This window comes from Erpetoichthys calabaricus, chromosome 11 (genome assembly GCF_900747795.2).
Source record: "Erpetoichthys calabaricus chromosome 11, fErpCal1.3, whole genome shotgun sequence".
NCBI classification, from domain to species: Eukaryota; Metazoa; Chordata; class Cladistia; order Polypteriformes; family Polypteridae; genus Erpetoichthys; species Erpetoichthys calabaricus.
The window spans coordinates 18,322,330-18,336,937 of NC_041404.2; the positions used below are offsets into that span (position 1 = coordinate 18,322,330).

The window sequence follows — 14,608 nt, forward strand, 5'->3', positions numbered from 1 at the left end:
TCTGACCATCTGGGTGCTCTAGTAACGCTTGGGCTCAAAAACTGTTTTAAACCTCGGACAAACTAACATAAGTGTCTCACTAAGCACCTACGCCTGTGATTTGAATTTGCTCAGAACTGAATACCCACAATCCCAAGTGCACATCGTTTCCTGCTGGCCCAGAGCCTCTCGTTTTGTTTTCAGGAGACTGATGACGTTGGTGAAGGGGGCGGGGTCCGTGCGTTCGAATTGCTTCAATACGGAACAGCAGCCGTGAGGGGTGGGTTTTCTGTAAATCGAGACCGAAAACGGATTTGCACCTCCGTGGTATCTTTGTTTTGTTTTTGCAAAGCTGTTGTTTCACATTTTGATTTTTTTTCATTTTATGCGCAATTTATATTTAAAATCTAAACATTTTTATAATGATCCCTTCTTTTCGGCTCCAAGCTTATCAACAAAACATCCGAGGTCCCTTACGGGCAGCAAAAGCTTTGTTTTCGTTTTTTTGTCAGTTTGTTGAAGAGCGCAAAATGGACGAATAAAAGCAGATCTTGACCCGTTAAATGAGCCGAGGGTCGGAAGAAAGCGTCGTGTTTTGTTACGGGGAGGTAAGAATGTTTGCTTTTTATAGTTTCCTTTCCTAAAAGAGCGGATTAACACAAATATACACTGTATTCTATGTATGCATACATGTACAATATTACGGTTGGAATGTGCCGCCCATTAAACAGCAATGAGGCTCCTGCAGTGATACACTGAAATATATATAGTACTTCCATGGTTTTGTATTTATTTTTTTATTTTTTTTGCAAAATGGAGTCTATACATGCGTGCACTGTATTCACTTTTTGTTAAAATATTTTTTAGAAACCAACCTTGCGTTTCAGTTGCATGCAGTGGTATTTCTGCTGTTTACAAACTTTGTAATTTTTTTCAGATCAATGAAACATTCTTGGAAGTTTAGTTCAAATCTGGATGCCAATTTAAAGCAGGACGCAAATGATTAATTTGGCTCCTTAATTTATGCAGTGTATACATCGAATGAGTAACGGACACAATTCGGCTTCCTCCTTTGCAAGACGCCTACCCTGCATTTTATTTTATTATTGTCGTCGGCGTCCGCAGGAACGGTCAGCTGCAGTGTCTTTTGTTCATCAGTATGGCATCTTCAAATTGCACAGAATAACTTGCGTGACTAGGTAGGTAGATGAAGGAAGCAGTTGTGCTTTCAAACGCAAAGCCCGCTAGTTCCCCTTCTACATGCTTTATTAACAGACCTGCCCGTAGCGATGAGGAGTTTTAGTTGAACACAGAAGTAATTGTACTGTAGGAGGTAAGTAATTCGGAGAAACATAATTAATAGTTCCTAATAACCTAATTAGTACTTCCAATGCCAAACACTGCTTTTAGGACCCAGGCCTGTTTGAGATTTTTTTTTCTTCAAAAATCACAACGAATCTTTCTAAACAAATATGCCAAATGACTGTAAGCAGTTAGAATTTTCAGATATAATCTTTATGTGAATACTGCCTTTTATTCGTGTTCATTTCTGACCCTAAATTGGATTAAGTGGTTTTGTGAATATATTTTATTCTAGCAGAAGATCCAGGTGGTAAACCACATTTAGACAAAAAATTGAAATACAGTATATTAAAAAAATTAAAAGTAACGAATAGTTACAGTCAGCACATAAAAAGTAGGTAAACTAAAACGGCAAATATAGAATTAGATTTTATTTTTTTTTGTTAATAATCAATTAAAGAAGCAATCAGTGATTCCTTGTTTAAATCTTGTATTATCATAATCCATCTTTCAGTACATTAAATCGGTAAGGTTTTACAGTTTATCTAGAAAAAAATTTTTAATCTGATTTGTTTATAAAATATAATTAGTTTATCTTTCCATTTATTATTAAACTTGATTATTCCAAATCAGTGCCACAGGAGCCAGAAGCTATTCTGATGGCATAGGATTCCAGAGGACCAATGCAACTACAGGCAGGTCATCACATTAACTCATTCAAGGGCAAAGCAGAGTCCCCATTTAATACAACGTAAATGTGTTCAGAAAACCTGGAGAAAAATTGTCATTAATGTGAGCAAAACATGCATGCTGCACAGAAACGGTGACTGGAGCTGTGAGGCAGATCTGCTAACCAGTGTGTCATCTGTCTTGTAGTTTACATCTAATAGTTGCTTCCTGCTCACAAGTTTATGATAGTTTTTGTGCATTTAAATAATTTAGATTTAGCTAGGTATTATTGATGTAGTTACTATCTATCTAATGACTCGTACAAATCTTTACAACGTACATTTATAAGAGTAGGGGGCTTTGCTCACCCACCCCGGGTTTGGTTTACCGGATATACAATTTAAAAAGATTATTTTCATGGAAATTGTTGCATATGCATTATTTTCACTTTTACTTTAAAACTTTTGTAAAAACAGTATTTGTCCATTATTTCTGGCCCCGGGCGTGGTTAGATCTCTCTGTCTCTCTTTCACGGGACGTATAACGCTGCTCGCATTGTGAAGTGGGGGGGGGGGGGGGGGGGGGGTTTTGGCTGAACGCATGCTAAGGAGATGCAATCGGACCAGTTGCTGTCCTGCTGCTGCTGGCGAGCTGCGTGTTCTGCTTGTCGAGCTGCACGTCGATCATTTAAAAGCCTGTACAGCAGCTGTCTTTTTGTCTCACTGCCTTGTCTCGCAGGACGTTAAAGTGTCTTCCGAGTAGCTCATGTCTCATCTCCCACCCAAGATTTTTTTTTTTTATTATTATAATAGAGAGATGTTTAGAAGTAAGTATACGATGAAAGCCTGTAACTACTTCAGCATCAGACCCATTGCTCATTAGCAAATGATGGATTAAATAACCTGAACACCTGGAAAAGCAGGATGTAATATATGATTCATGATGAAAAGCTTGAAAACCAAGTTAAAAATAAACCCTATATTATCATCATGAGATATTCTAATAAACATTTACCAAACTTAATTTTATTTTTGCATTTACTGCAAGACACTGAAACTGGTAGGTAACAGCTTGCGTAATTAAGATGGGAGTTCAATTAACAACAACAGACATTGGCTGGAACCAAAACATGCAGCCACGTGTGGTCCCCAGGACTGAGTTTGGGGACCACTCATTTGCTTTGTAATTACACAAGGAGGAATAATTGAAAAACACACTTCTGAGAACCTACATGTGGTGTGTTTATACCATATGTCTTTCCCACTTTGACACATAAATGTTAATAATTTGTTTATAGTTTTTCTAGTTATAGGGGGGTTTTAAAGGATACTTCTATTTGCTTTTCTTTTTTTGCATCCATGACTAACAAGAAAGAAATCAATTATAAATCCGTCATTCTTTATTTAGGCCTCTTTGGTCCGAGTTCTTTGAGGTGATCAAAAGGGCCCTCCTTTTATATGGCAATAAACATACAATGCCACATTATAACCTTTCCATTCTCTTTAAAGAGCAACCTTTATTTTATATGGCACCTTTTTGTAGTGGACACCAGTTCAAGTACAGTTTTCTTTCTTTCTTTCTTTCTTATAATTGCAACAAATGTAGGTTGAGAGTCAGTTCCTGTTTTCTTGAGAATGAAATAGAAACTCCATGGTTTAAAGTCCAGCACCTTAGCATGTAGGCACAGATGACTGCTTTAGCAGGGAGAATCAATTTAAAGGTGCACAACACTGGGAGAAGCACTCAATAGCAAGCTTTTAATGAAAGCATGAAGCTTCTTTTGAGTTGTTAGTAACTCTGTGTAAAATGGGGTGATCTACGCTTTCAGCTAATTCTCCCCTACACTTTGAATATTTATTAAATGAGGTTTTTTTCTGTTTATGTATATTGTGTAATTCCAACATGTTCTCTGCATCAGGATTTGAACATTGTTCAGGATACAGTACATAGATGAAGAGCCTCAGTCTGTCTTATTTTACTTTTTTTCTTTTTTAATTATAAGACATTGCAATGAACACAATTTCTTTTCCCAAGTCCAGTTTTCCACAAAAGCAGGTGTGTCAGAATGGTGCAAAATGTCTGTATCACTCAAGTGATGCAGTTGAGAGATGTTTTTATGATTGAACTTTTGTGTGATTTACATTGCAATATTTTGTTTTACAGGTAGCTGTGCCCTCAAGGCAAACTGGCCAGTTCCAGGGGTGCTATGAAATATCCAGGGTCAGCAGAATGCCAGAGGCTGGCGTTTCTACTCGAAGAAGCTCTTGCCAGAGAGAGCCGTCTCTGGAAGATGCCTTTACACAGGAACGCCAGCATTCAGGTATTAAAGCTTTATGGGTCATATACAACACAGCAAGTGTTTTTAATCACCAGTGATTCTCTCTTCAGACACACACTCCTCTCTTCTCCTCCCAACTCTGCACTCATTCAATACATGCCACCGATGTAGCAGTAAACCTAGGTTTAATTGTATAGAGAGCTAGAGATCAAGGGTACCTACTTGTTGTATTGCAGGGATAGCATAGTCTTATATTTTCCCACCCTGTGCCCTCCAGCTATCATAACTTGCAGGTCATCTGTCCCTTGGCATTCTGGGACTGCACTGCATGCTTCCATGCAAGCTGCAACTCTCACCCTTTCACATGCTCATACTTGCACTGGAACCCTTGCTTGTTGCCCTTCTGCAGCATGCTGTACAGATCACAGCATGCAAGAGACCTCTGTGTTCCCACACTGGCAAATAAAAACAAAAAAATCTTTCTAGCTGCCAGCATAGCTTTCTGTTTCTCATGGAAGTTTGATATGGGACTTAACTCGGACAATATCAGCCATCTAAATATGTGAACAGCTGCAAAATTTAATGGAGCCGAGTTTGGTTTGCCCCTTGTAATGCAGGCTGAATTGAACAGCACTTTTGCCAGCTATCACGGAGCCATGTAAATTAAAGGCTGCTTGTTACAGTTGAATAGAAAAGCTATGCAAATTAATCAACATCTGCCATTCTTGCAAATGTTATCCCCCCAGTATTCACAGCTGTATTCTTTGCAGCATTTCATTTCTCACCTTGGATGCTTTTCTGTTAAGAAGTACAACTCTGCAGAAAGCAATTGTGTTCCTGTAGCACGCTAACTTGGAGTAATTACTTTGGCTCAGTCCTAAAGTAGTCATTCACAATTAACAAATCGGAAATGGTTTTTCTACTTTGTCAGTTGGCTAGCCAAGAGCCTAAAAGAAGAAATACAATCACAAGTTTTTTTCAGAGAATATTCTGTATTCACTGGTGAACTTGTTCACAGAACAATTTCCTATAAATTTGCCTTGCGGTCAGCTAATGCAAACTTTTTTTTCCCCCCAGCATCCCATGATGCTTTGTGAGGCCAGCATGACATCACAGAGCTGTAACAGCCATGCATAGAACTTTTATGCATGTCTCCATTAAGATCACTGCCAGGCTGCTTCGGGCATGCATGATGCAGTATCATGATCTGATCAGTGCTCCGTCCTTTCACCTTGTATGCCTTTTAAAGAATGGGTACATGAGGGGTATATTAGCTGACCATAATGAAAATAGTACAAGTACTGCCACTAGATATAACAGATCTAGATAAAGCATGTGCACAGAGATCAGAAAGATCATTGGTTGGCTAATGTGTGTCCTAAGATTGTAACCAAGTGAGCACATTTTTTTAAACTTATTTCTAGTTTGTGACCATTTTTTATGTTTTGTTCGTAATTATTGTTCTGTCTGCATCTTCTTGCTTGAGGCATGGTGGCACAGTGGTTAGCACTGCTACCTTACATCTCAATTCACATTTTTAGACAGTCAGTCAGGCATAGTTGGCAAATGCTTCCCCAGCACTCTGAGGCAATTTAAATACCATTGCACCATTATAATCCACTCAAAACTAGTTCAGTTCCTCTTTCCCTGTTGATTTCAATGGATTTCATGGAGTTCGGCAAAGTTCCAGAACATTTCCATGATGTTGCTTAAACACTGCAAAGCAAACTCTGCAGGGTTCACTCTTCACTAGTCCCAGGATACAGTTGGTCCTCTTTCCGGCCATATGTTAGGGATTGCTCCAGGCAGCTGATGAAATTGGCTTCTGCTGGTAATGAGTTACTCTGCATGTTTTGAAAACATTACAATACAATGGCATTAGATATTATTACAGTAACCTTTGTGTGAAGATCAGAAGCTATATTTTTAAAAATTGTAGCTTTTTATCTAACCAGTGAGAAATCACCAGGGGCCTCATGTATAAACGGTGCGTACGCACAGAAATGTTGCGTACGAACGTTTCCACGCTCAAACCGCGATGTATAAAACCTAAACTTGGAGTAAAGCCACGGACATTTCCACGGTACCTCATACCATGGCGTACACAATTTCTCCGCTCGGTTTTGCAGACTGGCGGCACCCAGCATCAAAGCAGTGCTACTGTTCCTGTGTGGTCACCCTTTCTTTCTTAGATCCACATTCCTGACGCAGCTTTATAAATACACTGAAAGTAACTGCATATTGTTTATTAGTGCAATGCATCTGATTGTAATTAACCTGCAGCAATATAATGGTCCAGGGAATAGCCATAGTATTCCAAATACCTTAACTGCTTTATCGTTGTAATTCTCACTGCATCTTCTTCTTCTTTCAGCTGCTCCCGTTAAGGGTTGCCACAGCAAATCATCTTTTTCCATATTACTCTCACTGCACCACTCGGAGTATTTATATCACTGTATCTGAGGGGGGAATCACAGCAGCTGATCGGAAAGAGAGTTATCGGTACACAGCATGAAGCAGATGCTGCCTGAGCCACGGCAAAATGCTTCAGAGACTTCCCTGTACGGACTTCGCGGTTTAGAAAAAATTTCATCACAAGAACTATAAACGCACTCAATCAGTCCATCAAGTGCTCCTTGTAGAACTGTTTGTACTTATAAGTACAATCACCTCACTGTAAACTTGCACTACAGTTATAATATTGAACAACCTGCGCCACTTTATAAAGCGCGTATTTACATATGATGACGATATCATTTTTAAGATGAAATGCAGCAAAATATGTTTATTATATTATACAGATAAAACTTTAACTTCATTTAAATAATCTGTATTGTTAATAATTAAACATGTGAGGACACGGTGCCGCAGCGCTAGCTAGTTCAGGGATTGTTCCTGCATTGCGTTGTATTCTTGCTGGTGCTGACGCGACACTGGAAGGATAGATGGATAGAATAATTAAACACGTACTACGAAGATATTTCAATGTTCCTTAAAAGTTTTGAAGAATCTGCGTTTTAAGCTTACAAATGGCTTCACGTCTATTACATAGCTGATTGTGTGGTGATTGGGTTTTTGGAGAAAGAAAAGTAAGGACAGGAATTGGAGGTTAGTACGTTTGAAAGAGACAGTACTGCTGTGATAAATTATTTCATTGAAGGTCACGCATGGCGCAGCAAGCCTCTTGCGTGAGACATGAACAAGCACTGCGCCACCGTGTTCCCATGTTTAATAACATGCTTTCATTCCTATCATCATGAAAAAGATATCACGTATACATCTCAGTATTTTAATTATTCAGAGAACTGTAATATCACAAATGTAATGGATTATGTGTCCTGTCGGAGGAAGAGAAAGCCCGTTTAAGAAGCCGGTAGTGATTCACACACACAGAGCACATAGAAGATCGAATACAGAACAAAGCATTTAATGTGCCACTTTAGTTACAATGGGATTTGAGAAACTAGTAAATTAAATGATTTTAAGATGAAGTTTATGATGTTCTACTTCAATGGCAAAATAAACTACGTGATTAAAGTGGAAATTTCGAGATTAAAGTTGATATTTCGTGCTTTTTTCCCCACTGTGTGCCTATTTTTTTTGTCTGTACCCTAATAAGCTTTCATATGACACTCAGACGGTAGGCTACGACTCGCCTTTTCATGGCGACTTTGATATGTAACAACTTCTTTTTTATTTCGGGCACTGTGCGACTTTGTGAACTTTAGCTTTCGAGTTTCTCCGATACTGTCACTCGATCAACTTCCTTTTCTTGTTTATATCACTGTTTAAACCAACAAATAGTATGTTTTTCTTTGCCTCCACTTGGTATTCGCTGAAGTTCTTATATTTTCCCCCGTGCTTTTCCCATTGTCTTTTCTCAGAAGGCTATTTATATTGATTTACATATTCAAAGAGGCGTAATTCTGGGAGGAGTTGGGGCGGGACAGAAGGTGTGTGCACGTGCGTTACTTTTCACGCTGATCGGGATTTATGTAGCGGAAGAACGTGGAAGTTTACGTACGTACAGATTCCTGCATCTGCATTTTTCTGTGCGTACGCACATTCCCACTTTTGTGCTTACGCCATGTTATAGTGTGAGTTCTACGCACGGCGTTATACATGAGGCCCCAGATCGTTATGTAGCGACCCTAGCAGATCATGAATCTTCCGTTTCAATAGTAATAAAGAATGAGCACTCCTTTGATTCTGGCCCAGTTACTGTGGACCTATAAATGCTTTGTTTAATAGCCACACACTGTAGCTAAAATCTCATTTTTTTGGAAGAAAGAATTTAGCAAGCCGCCTCAGCTTTGTTATGGAGAAACAAACATGAAATGTATATTTTTAAGTTTCTTGTGTACTGAATCGACAACATCCCAGTACTTTGGCATTTTAAGTAAACATTATTAAGGGCACTTTATTTTTACTAATTTATTTGAACTCTCCTCAATGTCTTCTTCAGGGCACTGATATCTCTCCGTCTCAACACGATGAGGCAGTTTTGTGGCTGGGGGAGTTGTGCTCTCGTTTTAAATTCTACCCAGAAACCTTTGCTCTGGCAGTGAGCATTCTGAACAGACTGCTGGCAGTGGTGAAGGTGAGAAGCCAAAAGATTCTTAGCAGTTGGACTGATTATGTCTTAGTACTTGACTCAGTCTGATGGTGGAATGCCATGTTTAATACTACAGAAAGCTAGCCTTCTTGCATTTGAGATCAAAGCCTTTTCAGAACAGAATACTTCCTTGAAATTGAAGTATGCTTACTTTTACATTATATGTGATTGATTATAAAAACCATTTTTGAACCATTTAAGGCATCTTGTGGACTTTGAAAATGTGTAACTGTTCAGTCTTTTCAGTTAGCTTTACATTGCAATGTTTCAGAATGGAGTCAGCTTTGAAAGATGTATTTTCTTGCATAGTCACTTGTGGAACTGAACAAAGAGCATATAAAAGTCCAGGAAATAAGTCAACTGTCATCCTGCATAGTTAGCACAAAAGTGTGCCAAATTTAGGATAATAACTTGAGAAAAAGTGTAATCTGTAATATTAACTTATTAGCAGCTTACTGTAATTAAAGTATAATACAGTATCAGCACAAATATTTACAAATGGGGCACATACAACAAAGCAAGCTTTGTACTTGCTCGTTGCAATGTGGTTGTAAACAATTTGTTTTGATGTGTCAAAAACCCAAAAAAGTGTAATTCATTTAGAAAGTTAAATTTCTTCTTTGTATATCATTTTCGTAACATTTTATTATACTTTTTGTATGCTGAAAATAAGGAATATAAATGTGGGCTCTATATACCATTAGTTGGGAATTGTTTGGGGTAGAAAGTTAGGTTAATTATCATTAATAAATAACTATGTACCATCATTCTTTTTAAACACCCTCTTACGATCTTACTTCTTCTCAACCTCACAGGCACAACCAAAATACTTACGGTGCATTACAGTGACCTGCTTGATTCTTGCTGCAAAAACCAATGAGGAGGCAGAGGTGAGTTCGGAGTCAAATATTTAATTCATCCAGCCATCCGTTATCAAACCACTTCAGGGGTTCCTTAATTCAGTTGAACTTAATGACAAGGAAAAAAAATAAGTTTACACAATTATTTAATGCATTATGGCTTTATTGTTGTGGTGTTTTATATAATATTATCACTTAACAGATGATTTTGTCAGTCGGTGACTTTGCAGTGCAGAGCCAATGCAATTGCTCACCAGCTGAAATTCTAAGAATGGAGAGGATCATATTGGACAAGCTGCACTGGGATCTTTATATTGCAACACCAGTTGACTTCATAAACATCGTAAGTAATAAGCCTTTTTATTTATTTATTGTCAAGTCATTATGTACATTGGGAATAGGTCATAAGAAAAAAATAAATATACATACATTATATAAGCAGCATTTTAGTCTCTAGCTTGGAATGTACTGTCAAGAATGATTTATAAATAAGACCTTTATTGCTGAATTTCTAATTTAAGGAAACTATGGCCAAAAATCTAGGCACAGAAGGACATGGATTTTGATTGTTTGCTTTATTGGCCATTAGAAAGCATAAATCTATTTTAGTTTACAAAGCCAATATTGTTTTTCTTTTACATTTAAAAAATACTTTGTTTTTACTTTGTGTGAAGTTATATTCAAAAACACAGTATTTGTTGTTCAGGTTTCAAGTGTTACAGTGAACTGTTTAATTTTAAAAATCATTCATTTGCTGGTTTAGTCTGAGGATTTACCTTTTTTTTTTTTTAATTATGGCACTACATATTAATTCATCCAGTGTTATACTTCAAGTAGTATCAACAGTCTGGCCCTAATAACCTCTGCCTCTACTGGGTTCAAAGATGAACAGCACTCCTAACTTTATCAAAGTTCCAAATGCAGTGTTACATATGGAATTATATAACCAGAAAATGTGCAATCATTTGTTTCCATCAGTTACACAAAGATCATATCCCTTCTATGAACAGAGATGCAATCCTCAGAGAGATTTTAGATTTTGTGTATATAGATTTTTTTTTTTTTTAATACAGGCTGTTAACTTGGACATGAAACATTTTTGAATCTGTCTTGTCACTCCAATATGATCCTTACCTGTAAATATAGACATGCCATCAAGGCTCCTTAGCTACACATTAAAGGTCAGCACAGCCACTAAGGATGTTGCAAATACATAACAACACATTACAAGAAAATCAAGTCTGGCATATTACAGTGAGGCTGACTTTTTGGAGCACTATGTCAAAAGTATCTCTCCAGGTTTCAGCAGTGTAGACACTTCAACAAACAAGCACGGCACATTTGCAAATGGGGAGAAATTTCCCAGAATGCCAAAAAAGTTAGCAAAGGTGGTGGTAAATGTTGATTAAATGTCATAGGCCAAGTTCTTACAACATTTTTTGTTTGTTTTTATGTTGTTGCTGCATCTGCTGCTTGTTTTCATGAACCTCAGTTCCATGCCATGGTGATGTCCAGCCGACCTCATATTCTAGACCTGCTCCCTCAGAAGAACCCTTCACGCCATGCTGCATTCTTGACCAGGCAGGTGCAGCATTGTATGGCCTGCCACCAGCTGTCGCAGTTCAAAGGCTCCACGCTTGCCTTGGCAATCATAACTTTGGAGTTGGAGAGGGTGACTCCTGACTGGTTCTCTGTATTTACTGATCTGCTAAAGAAAGCACAGGTAGGAGTATATTCTTAACTTGGGTCATTTTGACTGACACACATTGAGTATCTCAGACCCTTTTCCCGGTTCTCATGTTAATGTGTTCAGGCCTTTTATTCAGTTCTCAGCTTAAAAAAAAAAGTTTGCTTTAAGTTTCTTTTAAAGATAAATAAAATTACAACACAGACTTCAAATTTTGAAACAACCATTGTTGTTTTTTATTAAATATTAAAATGTGCTGCTTCAGTACATGATGCCTCAATTTAATCTAGTTATGTACACAATTACAAATTTTTAAAGACCCTTGCATTCATAACAAGTGAAAAGATCAGAAGTAAAATTATTTTATCAGAACCTGCAATATGGATATATTTGTTGTTCTAAAATCGATCCTATTAACATAATCAAACTTTTTTCAAATTACAGATTGATAGTGTGGAATTCATTCGCTGCAAAGAGCTTGTTGACCAGTATTTAAGTAGCCTTCAGTTGTCATCTCTTCCAAATATGGTGTACATTTATGACCCAGCAAACCATGACCTGATGGCTCACCATATGAAATTTAAACCAAAGGAACAAGAGTTTCCAAATCCTGTAAACTACAGGCGGAAGAAGATCAACACACATGTCAAAGTAATGGAGGTGGATGATTTTTATGATGGCTTTGTTTACCTCTATAATGAAGGAATGACAGCACCGGAAACTGGACAAAGTGCTGATATTAATGCTTGTGAAAAAGGGCTGGAACTTGGAAGTATCTCTCCTTGTCCACCTCTGCAAACACCGGAGATTTAATTGCAACATGAAAGTGAGGCACCGGCTACATTCTAGACAGAAGTGGTAGCATTCCTATTGGCAGTGGTCCCTTTTTAATATTGGGGAGCCTTTCATTTTTTTTTTCCTGTTTCTTTGCATTTCCCAACAACTTTATATGAGCATTCCTTTCATTAATCCTTAATGTTGAAATACCTATATTTTTTTAGTGTTTCACTATAAAAAGCTTAGTGTCCATAACTGTTAAAAGGCTTAGTGCCAAAAATATATTCTGCATTGAGTTTTTAATATTTATTTTGTGCAATTTGACACCTTTGATGTTCTAAGCCCCAAGCATGGTTCTGTGATGGTGCAGTTTATTTGTTTTTTTTTTTAACTTAAGATTATTTTATGAAATTAATGTTGTTTAATCATTTTCCTTCCCTTATACGGTTAATGTTGAAATGTCCAAATATGACAAATGTAACAATTAGTTTTCAAAACGATAGATTTTATGTAGAGGCCTTACCTTCATAAATGGCACTTTGCTTTATCCTGTCAATGCTTGTGCATTTCCTGTCATGCTGCAAATAATATTGTGGTGCTAAATGTACCTGAAAGTAACTTTAAATAAGCTACGTGAAACTGGGAAGAATGACTGACTGTACTGGGGGAATATCAGTTTGTGCGAATGGCAATATTATTTCAAAGGCAGCTAAAAGCCTTCTGTAGATGGTAGTCTTATTTTTGTATATTTTATTAGGCTGGGTTCATTTTGTTTCTTGAATAGTACATGTGAGTTTTGTGTATGTACAGCTACAGTATATACTAACAATGTTCACTGTATTTTTATTTTTTGTATTACTACCATAACTGTTTTGTTAAATCATTTTGATTTTTTTTTTCTGGAATTGATAAAGAGCACCTTCATTTTGTTTTTGTTTTTTTACTTTATTATACTGTGAAACTTGCTTACCAGTTTTATACTATTTTGTAAATAAAAATGTTCTTGAATTTTATTTTTCTGTGTCTATACCTAACCCACCCCCATCACTCAAGCTCGTCTCTTTCTCCCTCCGGGTACCTTAAGCTGTAAGCCATAATGCATAATAGTTTTTAGATTAGTATTTAGAAAAACTAATCCGTTAATGGTTTTAACATCTGGAAAGGTGCAAAAGAAGTCTGCTTAAATGTTTTGGAACACAGTATTTCTTGGGTTGAACACTTTGAAAATGTTTTTTTATATTCCTACTGTAACCCACTACCCTTGGGCCTTATCAAAGGCAAGACCTACATATTGGCATTACGAATGCCTGTTTAAAGATATCTTTTTAATAAAACAATATATAAACAGTTTTACAGTAATAATTTAAATAAGGAGGTCACTGAAAGTTGACCTGTTACATTTTAAAAATGTATTGGAGCGAGTGTTCCTGCATAATATCTGCTACTGCTAACAGTAAACTAAACAGCTTTGTATTTCCTTTCGAGAATATGATTTAGTACATCAGGAAGGAGATAAGGTGAGCTTTCACTGACAGGAATAAAACATTTTGATATTTAGGAATATTTCTAAGCAAAAAAAGGCTTACTGTCATTTGCCTTGAATGGTTAACCAATTAAATTGTTAGCTCGCTTTTAAGTTATTTTGAAAGGAAAAAAAATGCCAGCATTTAAAAATTCACGTAACGGGTATAAAATGGCATGGGGTATCAACACTTAGACTGGTAAGTGTTATAATAAACCTATAGTGAACACCTTTCCTTTTTAACTTCAAAAAACTGACCCTCAACTATGCCCACAAAAGGGAATATAATGGTAAATTACAGGGGCCTGTATCATCTGTCTGATTCCTTTTTTTTTTTTTTTTTTTTTTTTTTGAAATGCAACAAATAACGCATACAAAAACTCCTGTACATGTGAAACTATTGCTTTGATTGGAGAAATATTTTTGATCATGTACGTTCACACAATTGGGCAGTGTTGGCTTATAAGAGGAGAAACAGTCCAACAGAGTGCCTATTTCCATAAAATACTGCATTAACTAGTCTACGGTTTATAAAAATGAATTTTATGCCAAATGAATAATTCCATGATAATTTGTTTGTTTGCTGTTTCCCCGAGGCTATCCAGTACTGGAAAAGGGAGCTCAGAAAATAAAGGGTTGGAAGAATGAGATGTGTATCTCTCACACACTCTGCACATGAAAAAATAATCACAGTTTATGAAAAGTTTTGCAATATGTGAGTCATTAACATCTGATCTTATCCAGCACCATTAGTAAATTTAAAGCAATACAATCCAAAGACAATCACCAATGAAAAAATTACCCTTTGCAATTATCTATTTTTCTAGCCTTCTTATCTGGTTCTGGTTTACACAGATCTAACGCATATTTTGACAACATTCGGCACAAGGCATGAAACACCTCTGAAAGGGATGTCAGT

The 14,608-nt window shown here is 36.9% G+C and overlaps 1 protein-coding gene across 1 annotated transcript; it reads left to right on the forward strand.

Moving 5' to 3' along the window:
• The first annotated feature begins 203 nt into the window (after nt 1–203).
• On the forward strand, nt 204–13,180 carry ccni2 (cyclin I family, member 2). The gene is made up of 7 exons (XM_028812749.2): nt 204–587; nt 4,114–4,270; nt 8,694–8,828; nt 9,659–9,733; nt 9,906–10,046; nt 11,196–11,426; nt 11,835–13,180. Exons 2-7 carry the CDS (start codon nt 4,157–4,159, stop codon nt 12,201–12,203), a joined length of 1,065 nt encoding a protein of 354 aa, XP_028668582.1. The 5' UTR covers nt 204–587; nt 4,114–4,156; the 3' UTR covers nt 12,204–13,180.
• Nucleotides 13,181–14,608: the final 1,428 nt, after the last annotated feature.